Below are 15,000 nucleotides of genomic sequence, written 5' to 3'. Positions count from 1 at the left end.
TAAGGGGAGGAGGAAGAGGAGGAGAAGGAGGAGTAAGGGGAGGAGGAAGAGGAGGAGGAGGAGGAGTAAGGGGAGGAGGAAGAGGAGGAGGAGGAGGAGGAGGAGGAGGAGTAAGGGGAGGAGGAGGAGGAGGAGGAGGAGGAGTAAGGGGAGGAGGAAGAGGAGGAGGAGGAGGAGGAGGAGGAGGAGTAAGGGGAGGAGGAAGAGGAGGAGGAGGAGGAGTAAGGGGAGGAGGAGGAGGAGGAGGAGGAGGAGTAAGGGGAGGAGGAAGAGGAGGAAGAGGAGGAGGAGGAGGAGGAGTAAGGGGAGGAGGAAGAGGAGGAGGAGGAGGAGTAAGGGGAGGAGGAAGAGGAGGAGGAGGAGGAGGAGGAGGAGGAGTAAGGGGAGGAGGAGGAGGAGGAGGAGGAGGAGTAAGGGGAGGAGGAAGAGGAGGAGGAGGAGGAGTAAGGGGAGGAGGAAGAGGAGGAGGAGGAGGAGTAAGGGGAGGAGGAAGAGGAGGAGGAGGAGGAGTAAGGGGAGGAGGAAGAGGAGGAGGAGGAGGAGTAAGGGGAGGAGGAAAAGGAGGAGGAGGAGGAGTAAGGGGAGGAGGAAGAGGAGGAGGAGGAGGAGTAAGGGGAGGAGGAAGAGGAGGAGGAGGAGGAGTAAGGGCAGGAGGAAGAGGAGGAGGAGGAGGAGTAAGGGGAGGAGGAAGAGGAGGAGGAGGAGGAGTAAGGGGAGGAGGAAGAGGAAGAGGAGGAACAAGAGCTAAGGGTAAAGGGGTAGGATGTGGAGGAGGAGAAAGAGGAAGAAGAAGAGGTAGTGGAGGAGGAGGAGGAGGGGGAGGAGGAGGAGGAGAAGAAGAATGAGTAGGAAAAGGAAGGAGGCGAGAAGGAGGAGGAGGAGCAGGTGAATGAAGAGGGAGGCATAAGAAAAAAAAGAAGCAGATCCGAAGAAAGAAGGAAGGGAAGATATAAATAAAGAAGAAAAAGCCGAAGACTGAGAAAAGGAAGGAAACTAAGACACAAGAAAACAAAACGGTGAGAAAAAATATTTATGATAACATGAATAATGGTAACAATAATGATAATGATAAGATATTATTATAATAATAATAATATTATTATTATAATAATAATATTATTATAATAATAATAATATTATTATTATAATAATAATATTATTATTATTAATAATGAAACAAATATTAATAATAAAAGAAAAAGAAAATCAATAATAATGATAATAAAGATAATAATAATGACAAGAATAACAAGTATAAAAGCAATAACAATAACGTCCTCTATTCCACACCCTTGACTCCCTTCCTGGAGGTCTTGGCCAGAAGGAGCAGGAATCCTATCAGGCGATATCCCACGATGAGTGCGAACAGGATGCCGATGTCCAAGCCCATGTTATTCTGAGAAGAGAGGGCGAGGGAAGAATAGTTTAAAAGGGGGTTCTAAGGGATTTCACGAGGAAGAGGGAGAAGAAAGAGGAGAGAGGGGGGGAAAGGGAGGAGAGGAAATTCTTAAAGATTGGAAGGAAGAGAAGGTGTGAAAAGGTAGATGAAAAGAATAAGAAGTAATTGATGATAAAATGTATTAATTAAAAGTAATTAATATGAAAAGAGAGTAAAACTTTTTTTTTTTTTTTTATTGCTAATGCTACTTTTTTTTACGACTAAAATCGTTATTATACTATCACTGTCAATGCTACCATTACTTTAAATTTTACTACTGATTTTACTGCTGTGACAACTACAATTACCGTTTTTATCAGTACTACCTCTACAGCTTCGTTCATAAAGACTATACTATACTATACTATACTATATTGTTAGCAGTATTATAGCTACCACTATCACTACGGCTACCAAGAATACACCAACTACTACTATTACAACACTTGCTATACAGCAATTACAACAATTAAACCTGTATTAGTACTGCTACAAATGCACAACTATTGCAGCAAAGTTATAACCAACACCTTTTCGGCCACAACTCTCACCGCCGAATTAACGCAACAACCACAACCACAAAGCAACCGCCATTCTGTTTACAGTCACTACAGTTGCTAACAACTCCCTTTAGCTAAAGACCGACTACAATTGCAATTACAAAAATAATGATGAAAAAATAACAGGTAGATCCATACCCACAACAACCACATCACAACCACTTTAACAACACCCTTTACCTTAAGCTCAATAACAACTGAAGTTACAAAAGAATATTAATAACAAAACATAAATATATAAAAATAACAGATACAGCCATATCACTACAACCTTCCTCCACCAACATTCATTACAACCGCACTCACCAACAAACCATAACCATCACCTCACTAAACAACCCCATTCACCACCACCAACCACTCTACCACAACAACCAGCCTACCTCACCAGCGCCTACAACAAACCGCAACCATTACCTCGCAACAACCACAACAAACAAATCACAACCACAATCTCATCATCACGCCCCCCCCCCATCCCCCCCCACCCCCCAGCTTACCTGACTGTAGCCCAGATTGGCGATGACCTGCTCGCCCGTGGTGGCGCACGCGGTCCCGTTGGCGCCGTCCTCCGGGCAGGTGATGTTCGCGACGCCCGCCCACTGGTTGATGATCAGCGCCTCGTTGCCGTAGTTGAACCAGGAGAGGTATTTGATCCAAATGAAGTACCAGGGAACCGACCTAATGATGGAGGAGGGAGGGAGGGGGGAGGGGGAAGGGGAGGGTCGACATTGGCGTTATTCAGTTGCTGTTGTTTGTTATTACTGTTTTGTTATTTGATGCTGATTAGTATTGCTATCAATATCATTACTATTTTCATTGTTTATCATTGTTATTCTAGTTCTCATCATTACTTTTATCCGCATCGCTGCTGTTGTAGTTGTTATTACTATGACTCTTACCTTTATTATTGTTATTACTGGGATTCTTATCTTTATTATTTCCATTACTATTACTCTAATCTTTATTATTGTTATCACTATCATTATCACTACTATCATTCTCATCACTATCACCATCACCATCATCATCACCAACAACAAACTCAGCAACCGGAAACCTAAAATAATAATAATAAACACCGCCAGCAGAGTAAAAAAAAAAAAAACTAGAAAAAACTAGAAAAAAAAACAAAGGAAACAAACAAAGGAAACAAGCAAACGGCGGCAGCCAAGACTCACTGCGAATTGAGGAAGAATCCGCCGAACAGCATGAGGGGGATGAGCAAGGGCGCCGAGAGAGCCAGCGCCACGTTCACGTCCTTCGACAGGCACGAGATCATGTAGCCTGCGGGAGAGAAAGCAGAGAGAGCGGGGTTATATATCTTAGCCTGGGGGAGAGAGGGCAGAGAGAGCGGGGTTATATGTTTTAGCCTGGGGCAGAGAGGGCAGAGAGAGCGGGGTTATATATCTTAGCCTGGGGGAGAGAAAGCAGAGAGAGCGGGGTTATATATTTTAGCCTGGGGGAGAGAGGGCAGAGAGAGCGGGGTTATAAATCTTAGCCTGCGGGAGAGAAAGCAGAGAGAGCGGGGTTATATATCTTAGCCTGGGGGAGAGAGGGCAGAGAGAGCGGGGTTATATGTTTTAGCCTGGGGCAGAGAGGGCAGAGAGAGCGGGGTTATATGTTTTAGCCTGGGGGAGAGAGGGCAGAGAGAGCGGGGTTATATGTTTTAGCCTGGGGCAGAGAGGGCAGAGAGAGCGGGGTTATATGTTTTAGCCTGGAGGAGAGAGGGCAGAGAGAGCGGGGTTATATGTTTTAGCCTGGGGGAGAGAGGGCAGAGTGAGCGGGGTTATATGTTTTAGCCTGGAGGAGAGAGGGCAGAGAGAGCGGGGTTATATGTTTTAGCCTGGGGCAGAGAGGGCAGAGAGAGCGGGGTTATATGTTTTAGCCTGGAGGAGAGAGGGCAGAGAGAGCGGGGTTATATGTTTTAGCCTGGAGGAGAGAGGGCAGAGAGAGCAGGGTTATATGTTTTAGCCTGGAGGAGAGAGGGCAGAGAGAGCGGGGTTATATGTTTTAGCCTGGAGGAGAGAGGGCAGAGAGAGCGGGGTTATATGTTTTAGCCTGGAGGAGAGAGGGCAGAGAGAGCGGGGTTATATGTTTTAGCCTGGGGCAGAGAGGGCAGAGAGAGCGGGGTTATATGTTTTAGCCTGGAGGAGAGAGGGCAGAGAGAGCGGGGTTATATGTTTTAGCCTGGAGGAGAGAGGGCAGAGAGAGCGGGGTTATATGTTTTAGCCTGGGGCAGAGAGGGCAGAGAGAGCAGGGTTATATGTTTTAGCCTGGAGGAGAGAGGGCAGAGAGAGCGGGGTTATATGTTTTAGCCTGGGGCAGAGAGGGCAGAGAGAGCGGGGTTATATGTTTTAGCCTGGGGGAGAGAGGGCAGAGAGAGCGGGGTTATATGTTTTAGCCTGGGGCAGAGAGGGCAGAGAGAGCGGGGTTATATGTTTTAGCCTGGAGGAGAGAGGGCAGAGAGAGCGGGGTTATATGTTTTAGCCTGGGGGAGAGAGGGCAGAGTGAGCGGGGTTATATGTTTTAGCCTGGAGGAGAGAGGGCAGAGAGAGCGGGGTTATATGTTTTAGCCTGGGGCAGAGAGGGCAGAGAGAGCGGGGTTATATGTTTTAGCCTGGAGGAGAGAGGGCAGAGAGAGCGGGGTTATATGTTTTAGCCTGGAGGAGAGAGGGCAGAGAGAGCAGGGTTATATGTTTTAGCCTGGAGGAGAGAGGGCAGAGAGAGCGGGGTTATATGTTTTAGCCTGGAGGAGAGAGGGCAGAGAGAGCGGGGTTATATGTTTTAGCCTGGAGGAGAGAGGGCAGAGAGAGCGGGGTTATATGTTTTAGCCTGGGGCAGAGAGGGCAGAGAGAGCGGGGTTATATGTTTTAGCCTGGAGGAGAGAGGGCAGAGAGAGCGGGGTTATATGTTTTAGCCTGGAGGAGAGAGGGCAGAGAGAGCGGGGTTATATGTTTTAGCCTGGGGCAGAGAGGGCAGAGAGAGCGGGGTTATATGTTTTAGCCTGGAGGAGAGAGGGCAGAGAGAGCGGGGTTATATGTTTTAGCCTGGGGCAGAGAGGGCAGAGAGAGCGGGGTTATATGTTTTAGCCTGGGGGAGAGAGGGCAGAGAGAGCGGGGTTATATGTTTTAGCCTGGGGCAGAGAGGGCAGAGAGAGCGGGGTTATATGTTTTAGCCTGGAGGAGAGAGGGCAGAGAGAGCGGGGTTATATGTTTTAGCCTGGGGAGAGAGGGCAGAGTGAGCGGGGTTATATGTTTTAGCCTGGAGGAGAGAGGGCAGAGAGAGCGGGGTTATATGTTTTAGCCTGGGGCAGAGAGGGCAGAGAGAGCGGGGTTATATGTTTTAGCCTGGAGGAGAGAGGGCAGAGAGAGCGGGGTTATATGTTTTAGCCTGGAGGAGAGAGGGCAGAGAGAGCGGGGTTATATGTTTTAGCCTGGAGGAGAGAGGGCAGAGAGAGCGGGGTTATATGTTTTAGCCTGGAGGAGAGAGGGCAGAGAGAGCGGGGTTATATGTTTTAGCCTGGAGGAGAGAGGGCAGAGAGAGCGGGGTTATATGTTTTAGCCTGGAGGAGAGAGGGCAGAGAGAGCGGGGTTATATGTTTTAGCCTGGGGAGAGAGGGCAGAGAGAGCGGGGTTATATGTTTTAGCCTGGAGGAGAGAGGGCAGAGAGAGCGGGGTTATATGTTTTAGCCTGGAGGAGAGAGGGCAGAGAGAGCGGGGTTATATGTTTTAGCCTGGAGGAGAGAGGGCAGAGAGAGCGGGGTTATATGTTTTAGCCTGGGGAGAGAGGGCAGAGAGAGCGGGGTTATATGTTTTAGCCTGGGGCAGAGAGGGCAGAGAGAGCGGGGTTATATGTTTTAGCCTGGAGGAGAGAGGGCAGAGAGAGCGGGGTTATATGTTTTAGCCTGGGGGAGAGAGGGCAGAGAGAGCGGGGTTATATGTTTTAGCCTGGGGAGAGAGGGCAGAGAGAGCGGGGTTATATGTTTTAGCCTGGGGCAGAGAGGGCAGAGAGAGCGGGGTTATATGTTTTAGCCTGGAGGAGAGAGGGCAGAGAGAGCGGGGTTATATGTTTTAGCCTGGAGGAGAGAGGGCAGAGAGAGCGGGGTTATATGTTTTAGCCTGGAGGAGAGAGGGCAGAGAGAGCGGGGTTATATGTTTTAGCCTGGGGCAGAGAGGGCAGAGAGAGCGGGGTTATATGTTTTAGCCTGGAGGAGAGAGGGCAGAGAGAGCGGGGTTATATGTTTTAGCCTGGGGAGAGAGGGCAGAGAGAGCGGGGTTATATGTTTTAGCCTGGAGGAGAGAGGGCAGAGAGAGCGGGGTTATATGTTTTAGCCTGGGGCAGAGAGGGCAGAGAGAGCGGGGTTATATGTTTTAGCCTGGAGGAGAGAGGGCAGAGAGAGCGGGGTTATATGTTTTAGCCTGGAGGGAGAGAGGGCAGAGAGAGCGGGGTTATATGTTTTAGCCTGGGGCAGAGAGGGCAGAGAGAGCGGGGTTATATGTTTTAGCCTGGGGAGAGAGGGCAGAGAGAGCGGGGTTATATGTTTTAGCCTGGGGCAGAGAGGGCAGAGAGAGCGGGGTTATATGTTTTAGCCTGGAGGAGAGAGGGCAGAGAGAGCGGGGTTATATGTTTTAGCCTGGGGAGAGAGGGCAGAGTGAGCGGGGTTATATGTTTTAGCCTGGAGGAGAGAGGGCAGAGAGAGCGGGGTTATATGTTTTAGCCTGGGGCAGAGAGGGCAGAGAGAGCAGGGTTATATGTTTTAGCCTGGAGGAGAGAGGGCAGAGAGAGCGGGGTTATATGTTTTAGCCTGGAGGAGAGAGGGCAGAGAGAGCAGGGTTATATGTTTTAGCCTGGAGGAGAGAGGGCAGAGAGAGCGGGGTTATATGTTTTAGCCTGGGGCAGAGAGGGCAGAGAGAGCGGGGTTATATGTTTTAGCCTGGAGGAGAGAGGGCAGAGAGAGCGGGGTTATATGTTTTAGCCTGGGGGAGAGAGGGCAGAGTGAGCGGGGTTATATGTTTTAGCCTGGAGGAGAGAGGGCAGAGAGAGCGGGGTTATATGTTTTAGCCTGGGGCAGAGAGGGCAGAGAGAGCGGGGTTATATGTTTTAGCCTGGAGGAGAGAGGGCAGAGAGAGCGGGGTTATATGTTTTAGCCTGGAGGAGAGAGGGCAGAGAGAGCAGGGTTATATGTTTTAGCCTGGAGGAGAGAGGGCAGAGAGAGCGGGGTTATATGTTTTAGCCTGGGGCAGAGAGGGCAGAGAGAGCGGGGTTATATGTTTTAGCCTGGAGGAGAGAGGGCAGAGAGAGCGGGGTTATATGTTTTAGCCTGGAGGAGAGAGGGCAGAGAGAGCAGGGTTATATGTTTTAGCCTGGAGGAGAGAGGGCAGAGAGAGCGGGGTTATATATTTTAGCCTGGAGGAGAGAGGGCAGAGAGAGCGGGGTTATTTCGTGTAGATCGGGGAGAGGGACAGAGGGAACGGAAGGATAGAAGAGGCTAAAGACAGAGACAGGGAGAGCTGGCTTATGGTCACGCAACCTAATAGTAGGACAGAGAGAGCGGGGTTATTCATTTCTTTGCTTTTAGTTGGCTTTATATTTCGAGTTTATAAAGAGGTGTGGATTAATATGTTTATGAATTATCACTGCTACCGCTTTAAAAATGATTTTTATTACTCTTACTCGTATACATCCTCTTATCATTTTAACTATCATCATCATTATTATTATCATCAACTTGTTTTATGAGAGCTTGTCTCTTGAGAAGAACACTGTAAAGTAAGAGTTCATGAAATCATGTTAATGAAATCATGCATAAAGTCATGAACAGTTCTCTAGGGATTCATGAGATGCATTATGCTATCCTCCTCCTTTGTCACTGTATGAGGCAGCTAATGGTGTTTCGTGAAATATTTTCAGAGAATTTTAGGATTTATATTTCAAGGCTCAACATGCATCATTGCATTAGATTTTTCCACCAAAGAATTCAGTGTTTTATATTACAAGGTTCATACGATGCATTAGGGCATGTTAACTTTTCCAAAGAATTTTAGGCTTTATATTACAAGGATCATATCGTGTACTGTGGGATGCGATTTCTCTAAGGAATTCTTTGCTTTTCACCAGCCTCATATCATATATTATGGCGTTGGATTTTTTTTCAAAGAATGTTATAGTATATATCTTCAAGACAAGGTCATACCACGTCCAGATATGGAAACAAATCTCAACCACACACATAATAGTAATGATAAATAACAAGTACAAAACAATAAACAGATAGATCATGAAAATGAAAAAAAAAAAAAAAAAAAAAATTGATAAATAGACAAATAAATAAACAAAAAAAAATGAATAAATTATTAAAAGAGTATAGGCAAAAGTGAAACACATCAGCCCCAAATAAAAGCCAGGCAAGGCAACCTCACCGAAGGACACCGCCGCATTCGCCACCAGCATCAGGATCCCGACCGTGATGAAGAACCTGTCCACCAGCGGATTCATCCCCACCATGAAGTACATTATGGCGGTGAAGATCAAGGGCAGCACGATCCCGAAGGGCAGCTCCGCCAGGTTCTTGCTCAGGTAATAGACGTCGACGCGATAGATGCCGTTGAAATGTTCGCGGAGGAATACAGGAAGTTCGGCGCAGAAGGCCTGGTGTGGAGAAGGGGGGGAGGGGAGTGAGTGCGAGGGGAGGGGGGGTGGATAGGTGAGTGAGGGGGGGTGAGTGCGAGGGGAGGGGGGGTGGATAGGTGAGTGAGGGGAGTGCGTGAGTGAGGGTGGGGTGGGGTGGATGGGTGGGTGGGTGAGGTGGGCGGGTAGATGAATGAATAGATGCATGGGTAGGTGGATGGAGGAGGGAGGATTGTGAAGTAGGTGGATAGATGGATGAGTGGATGAACAGATAATGGATAATGGTGGGTGGGTAGATCTTGGGGCTGGAAGGGTTGTTAGGGGGATAGATGGAACGATGGATTGGTGAAGAGACAGATGGAGAGAGAGGAAGATGGATGGATGCCAGGGAAATTGGAGAGTGAGAGGGCGGTCGGCAGATGGATAGATGGTTAAATGGACTGATAAAAGGATGGGTGGATGGATGCTATGGAAGAGGGTTATGCGAATTGGAGAGACTAATAAATGGGCAGACGATATTGACAATAATAATTCAACCACAAGAGAATATTTAAATACTAAGACACTAGGACTGAAATTACAAATCCTAATTTAAACAAAAATACACCCACTTACATTCACCACTCCGAAAGTGTTGCTAAAGCTCATCTGAGTGAGAAGCAAAAATATTGCTCCGTTGATGTTGGAAACACCAATATAGTCGTTCTCTTGGCCGAAATAGATTAGTCCCACCAAAAGCGAGATCAGCTGGAGAGATAGAAAACGGGATTAGCTAATGATGATAGATATCTTTATCTATCTATTTTCGGTCTTTCTTTCTGGATTACTGTCTGTCTGTCTGCCTATCACTCGATCTGTCTGAGTTTTATCAATGTATATGTTTGTCAGTCTGACTGACTGTCTGCCTTTCTATCTACAATCTGTCCATCTATCTATTTACTAATTTTACTATATTTCTTTTTCTTTTTTGTTATTTAGTAATGTACCACTTCATGTCTTTATGATTATTAACTGAATAATCATATATACATATTTTTTAAAAATGTAAGCCTACCTAGACATGGTTTGAATACCACTTTGCGATTAAATTGACCCAATCAAGATAAAGTTATCTTATTTTACCGTATAAAATGGCCGTCCTTCAGATACTAGTAGTAGTAGAGAGATAAGATTTGGTAGACCTTCATTTCATATACTCAGCCATTGCTTTGATTACAAAGTTTATTAAGTTCTTGTATGTAATTGTTTACAAGCTAAACTGTATCTAAACGCACACACACACACAAGCACGCGTATATATGTATATGTATATGTATATATATACATATATTCATATATATGTGTATATATATATACTTATATATATATATACATATATATATATATGTATATATATATATATATATATATATATATAAAGAGAGAGAGAGAGAGAGAGAGAGAGAGAGAGAGAGAGAGAGAGAGAGAGAGAGAGAGAGAGAGAGAGAGAGACAGAGACAGATACAGAGTCAAAGACAGACAGGCAGAGAGACAGGTACACACACACACACACACACACATATACACACGCAGATCAATCTCAAAGCTGCTTAAGCGCAGGGCGCTAGAAATTACCGCATATCACGCTTAAATGGGGCGAGGGGAATGGTAGCTAAGCTTTGGAGTATTATGTATGTGTCCTTAGATGTGCTGGTGAAATGTGTCTGCTTTGTTTGAATGTATTATGTGTTGTGGGGGCATATTTCAGTCACGGATGGTGCGTTGAAAGTATGGGTGTATTAGAATCTGTATTGGAAAGGTATGTTACGTCGTGAGCGTTTCGTGTACTTGTTATGTTTGCGTGGTGTAGGTAATCTTGTTTGTTCATGTCAATTTGATTGTTTTGATTTTGAACACAGTTGATGATTTGTGTGCTTGTCTGCATATCGTGAGGGTGTCTATGTGTAACTGTTGTTTAATACGTATTGTAATGCCAAGAGTTTTAGTGTAATTGTTGATGATGGACCTGGCTGCTGAGGTGTTAATCTTTTCTAATTCCCTAATATTTGTCTGTGTGTGTGGGTTCCACACTGCAGCACAATACTCCAGTGCTAGGCGGACACGCGTATTGTAGGCTATGTGTTTAGTGTTTTGTGTACAACCCGTGTTGGTTCCTCCTCATGAGACCTTGTGTTCTCTTGGCTTAATGTTGCATGTTGCCTATGTGTGAGTTAAGCTTTGTGTTGGCGTGTAGTGTGATTCCTAGATATTTATGTGGTGCGTTGGATAATCGTTGGGAACGGATTGGGTATGGAAATTTTATAGTCGTTTGGGAAAGAGTGAAATATATGAGTTTACATTTGTCTGGCTGAAAGTTAATTTCCCATTGCTCGAGGGAGTCGAGGTCAGTCTGGAGGAGGTTACAGTCGTCAGGTGTCTTAATTAGTCTATAAATAAGGTTGTTGTCTGCAAAAAGTCTAGTTGTAGAATTAAGAGTGGATAGTGGGAGGTTACTTATGTAGAGTAGGAAAAGAAGACGGCCTAAGACGGTGCCCTGGGGGACACCAGGAGAGACAGGAGCATAGCTAAATATAGTACCGTCAAAAAGAACGCGTTGAGTCCTGTTTGAAAAAAAAAAAAAAAAGTAATTCCGTAAAACTGTAGTTTTTGAGTCAGACTTTTGTGTGGGACTTTGTCGAAGCCTTTGGCGGAGTCAAAGTACCTACTCGAAGGTGTTTTTATGGGATGTGATTTTTGAAGGATGTGTATATGAAGTGTTTCAGGCTATTCCAGATTTCCCCAAGGGGTCGGGAATAGAGGTCAGTGACCGGTCCGTGTCGGCTCGAGAGTAGAGCAAAATAGGTCCACGTCTGCGTTTCTGTCGGGTCGGTCGGAGGTTTGCGTCAACAAGAACGATGTCGTAGTCACTTAGGCCTGGAACAACCTCGGCCTTTGTTATATGGAGTCTATTGTTTCTGAAGAAGAGATCTACCGTGTGGGCAGTAGTTGAAGGGCTTCCGTCGCCATTCAAACAGACAAAGAAAACACTGGCATGGAAAGACAGACAGAGAGGGATTAACATTATTCCAATCAGCTCATCTGCCTTTCTACTTTTTTTTTAAGAATCTGTCTCTCTCTACCAATATCTCTGTATGTTGTCATGGTTGTCTACAGATTTACTTACTAAACTTACTAGCTCATTTTATTTACATGTGTGTGTTTATATAACATGTATCAACAACTACAGCTTGTTAATATATTAATACCAGACAAAATACTTCATAAGTTTGAGTGAAAAATTGGCGGATAGTGAAGAATTATTCAACGCTTCAGTTATACATTCCAAACACACACACACACACACACACACACACACACACACACACACACACACACACACACACACACACACACACACACACACACACCATGAACAAAAAATTAACATCACACGAACACCCAAACTTACCAGTGTTTGGAACAGCTTGACCCTCAACACCATCGGTTCTCGAATGTTCTCCATGGCTGATCTCTTGAACACCGCCTTGCACTGTTCTCCCCAACTGGCTTTGTACGGGGACTTGCGTATCTGGGAGGGGAGATGAGGGGAGTTAGAGGGGAGATGAGGAGAGAGAGAGGGGAAAGGAGGGGAGGGAAGGCTTATTTCGAGGGGAGAGATGGAGAAGGGGAAGGGGAGAAGGATAAGAAGAGGAGAGAGGTGGTGAAGGGAGGAAGGAGAGTAAATGGAAGACGAGGGGAGGGGGGGGGGGGGTTGCAAATCCATTTCCAGATCCACGAACTCGTTACCTCCCCGAACCCACTTGTAACTCCCCGCCCACTACCCCCCCCCCCTCCAAACCCACCTCCAGCCCACTAATTCCCCTCTCCTCAAAAACTCACCTCAGTTCCTCTCCCCACTTCCAACCCACCCCCACTCCGCCACTCCTCCACCCATCTCCATCCTCCCCACAAACCCATCTCCACCACACTAACCCGTCCACTTCCACACTACCACTTTCAACCCACCCCACCTCTCACCCTCCCATACCCATCCCCACCCATCCCCACTCCTCCCTCTCTCTACCCCCACCTCCGTCCACCCCATAAACCCCCCCACTTCCCCCCCAACACAACCCCTCCTCCCCCTCCCCCCACAACCCCCCCACCCACCTCCACATAATCCGCGCCGCCCACAGCATTCGCCTCCGAGGACTTGGCGTTGATCATGACCGCCCCCGCCACCTCCTGCCCCGTCGTGCTCGCGGCGAAGGTGTCGCAGACTTGGCCCACGAATTCTCTGCACTCGTCCTCCCTCCCGGGTTGAATGGCCAGCGTCGAGATGAAGAAGTCGGCCGGGTTGAAGTTCTCCGGGCAGACGTGGCCCAGGCTGAGGGGAGAGAGGGAGGGAGGAGGGGGTGAGTGTCGTGGAGGGGGCAGAGGAGAGGGGGGAAGGGGAGGGGGGAAGGGGAGGGGGAGAGGGAGGGGAGGGGTGAGTGTCGTGGAGGGAAAAAGGAGAGAGGGGAGGGGGAGGGGGAGGGGAGGGGTGAGTGTCGTGGAGGGGAAAGAGGAGAGAGGGGAAGGTGTAGAGAGAAAGGGGGAGTAAGTGTGGAAGGAAGAGGAAGGGGGGGGGGGGGGGGCAGAACTACCGTGTACATCTCTCACATTTTGTTACACACATTTCCCTCGCAGTAAAAAAAAATAATAATAATTCCGAAACAACAGAACCGAAAATTCGCCATCTGCACATAAATAACCAGCCAAATAAATAAACAAAACACAAGAAAAAGGGAAAAAAAACAAATAAAAGCGAAGTTCACCAACCCCTTGAAGAAGTCGAGAGCCCCTTCTGTCGAGCCGAGGTACGCCACTCGACCCTCGGCCATCAGCAGCACGCGGTCGAACTGCTCGAACACCTGGTGGGGCAGGGGGAGGGGGGGGGGGGGTTATATTTGGTGGAGGAAGGTGGTGAGGATGGTGGTGGTGGTGGTGAGGAGGGTGGTGGAGGAAGGTGGTGATGAGGAGGGTGGTGGTGATGGGGCGATGGTGGTTATGGTGATGGCGGTAATGTTGATGGTATTGATGGCGATTTTGATGATGATGGTGTTGGTGAGAAGAGTGATTGTGATGGTAATGATGAAGGCAATGATGGTGAGGTGAGTGATGATGGAAAGATTGGCTATGTTAATGATGACGGTAATGAGGGAAAGGGAAAGATGGTGAAAGTGAAGGGGAGTTTAATGTTAGCGAAGGGTGTCTGTGATGATGGTGATACTGAGAAGGATAAATTCTGAAAAGGTGAAATGAGGTAATGATGGAGAGGATGATGATGAAGGTGATGACAAGAGTGGTGACTATAATGGTAATGATGATGACGTTGGCAGGAATAAAAGGGAAAAAGATGATAATAAAAAGGGTGATGATAATAAAGATGAAGAAATGATATTGACAGAAGACTTGGATGCCCTGATATTACCATTCATTTCCCTTATCATCTTTCTATTTCTTATCTTCAGCTTTCATTATATTCCCTTTCTTAAAAGAGGCGATAAAACGAAGTATTATTATCACATTTCTAATTTGATCATCCAAAATGTCACTGGCATATCGTGATGGCATTCTAGGAGTGGATTAGCCATGGCCAAGAGATCCGCTCACACTTAGAAATCGATTATCTTGGGGAAAAAATAATAAATGTCGTACATGTGTATCTTAAAAAAGGTGTAATTTTGGGTGATGGTCAAGGCCTATATTCCTGTGGATTTGGGCATACAGGAAAAATCTAAAGTGATTTGGTCGTTAAGACAGGTTGTATATAAATGTACTTTTATATATATTGTATAATTTTATTGAGCTGATTTGTATTTTGTGTTTCGTGGATGAAAAAGCATGGTAGGAGAAATATTTAGGAAAAAATAGACAAAAAATATTATAAAACACACACACACAGATATATATATATATATATATATATATATATATATATACATATATGCATATATACATATAGTTATATATATATATGTATATATGTATATATATACATACATATATACATATATGCATATATACATATACTTATATATATGTATATATGTATATATAAATATATATATATATACATATATAAGTATATGTATATATATGTATATATAAATATATATATATATTGTGTATATATATATATATATGTATGTATGTATGTATGTATGTATGTATGTATGTATGTATGTATGTATGTATGTATGTATATGTTTATATATATATATGTATGTATATATGTATATATATACATATATGCATATATACATATAGTTATATATATATATGTATATATGTATATATATATACATACATATATACATATATGCATATATACATATACTTATATATATG

At 45.6% G+C, this 15,000-nt stretch overlaps 1 protein-coding gene across 4 annotated transcripts in view; it reads right to left on the bottom strand.

Annotated features, from left to right (window-relative positions):
- Positions 1 to 1,217: 1,217 nt before the first annotated feature.
- LOC125041628 (protein white-like) overlaps positions 1,218 to 15,000 on the bottom strand; it is a 24,498-nt gene continuing 10,715 nt past the window's right edge. For all 4 annotated transcript variants that reach the window (XM_047636690.1, XM_047636688.1, XM_047636689.1 and 1 more), the window contains 8 exons: positions 13,429 to 13,520; positions 12,778 to 12,994; positions 12,077 to 12,196; positions 9,244 to 9,375; positions 8,421 to 8,649; positions 3,180 to 3,285; positions 2,499 to 2,679; positions 1,218 to 1,396 (listed from right to left, as the gene is read on the bottom strand). In XM_047636690.1, coding sequence (XP_047492646.1) covers positions 1,280 to 1,396; positions 2,499 to 2,679; positions 3,180 to 3,285; positions 8,421 to 8,649; positions 9,244 to 9,375; positions 12,077 to 12,196; positions 12,778 to 12,994; positions 13,429 to 13,520 — 1,194 coding nt within the window. In that variant the 3' untranslated portion in view covers positions 1,218 to 1,279. The remainder of the gene's footprint in view (positions 1,397 to 2,498; positions 2,680 to 3,179; positions 3,286 to 8,420; positions 8,650 to 9,243; positions 9,376 to 12,076; positions 12,197 to 12,777; positions 12,995 to 13,428; positions 13,521 to 15,000) is intronic.

The sequence above is a fragment of the Penaeus chinensis genome, chromosome 31, assembly GCF_019202785.1.
Source record: "Penaeus chinensis breed Huanghai No. 1 chromosome 31, ASM1920278v2, whole genome shotgun sequence".
NCBI lineage: Eukaryota > Metazoa > Arthropoda > Malacostraca > Decapoda > Penaeidae > Penaeus > Penaeus chinensis.
Note: the sequence above shows the minus strand (reverse complement) of the source record. Positions and strands in the feature narration are given on the sequence as shown.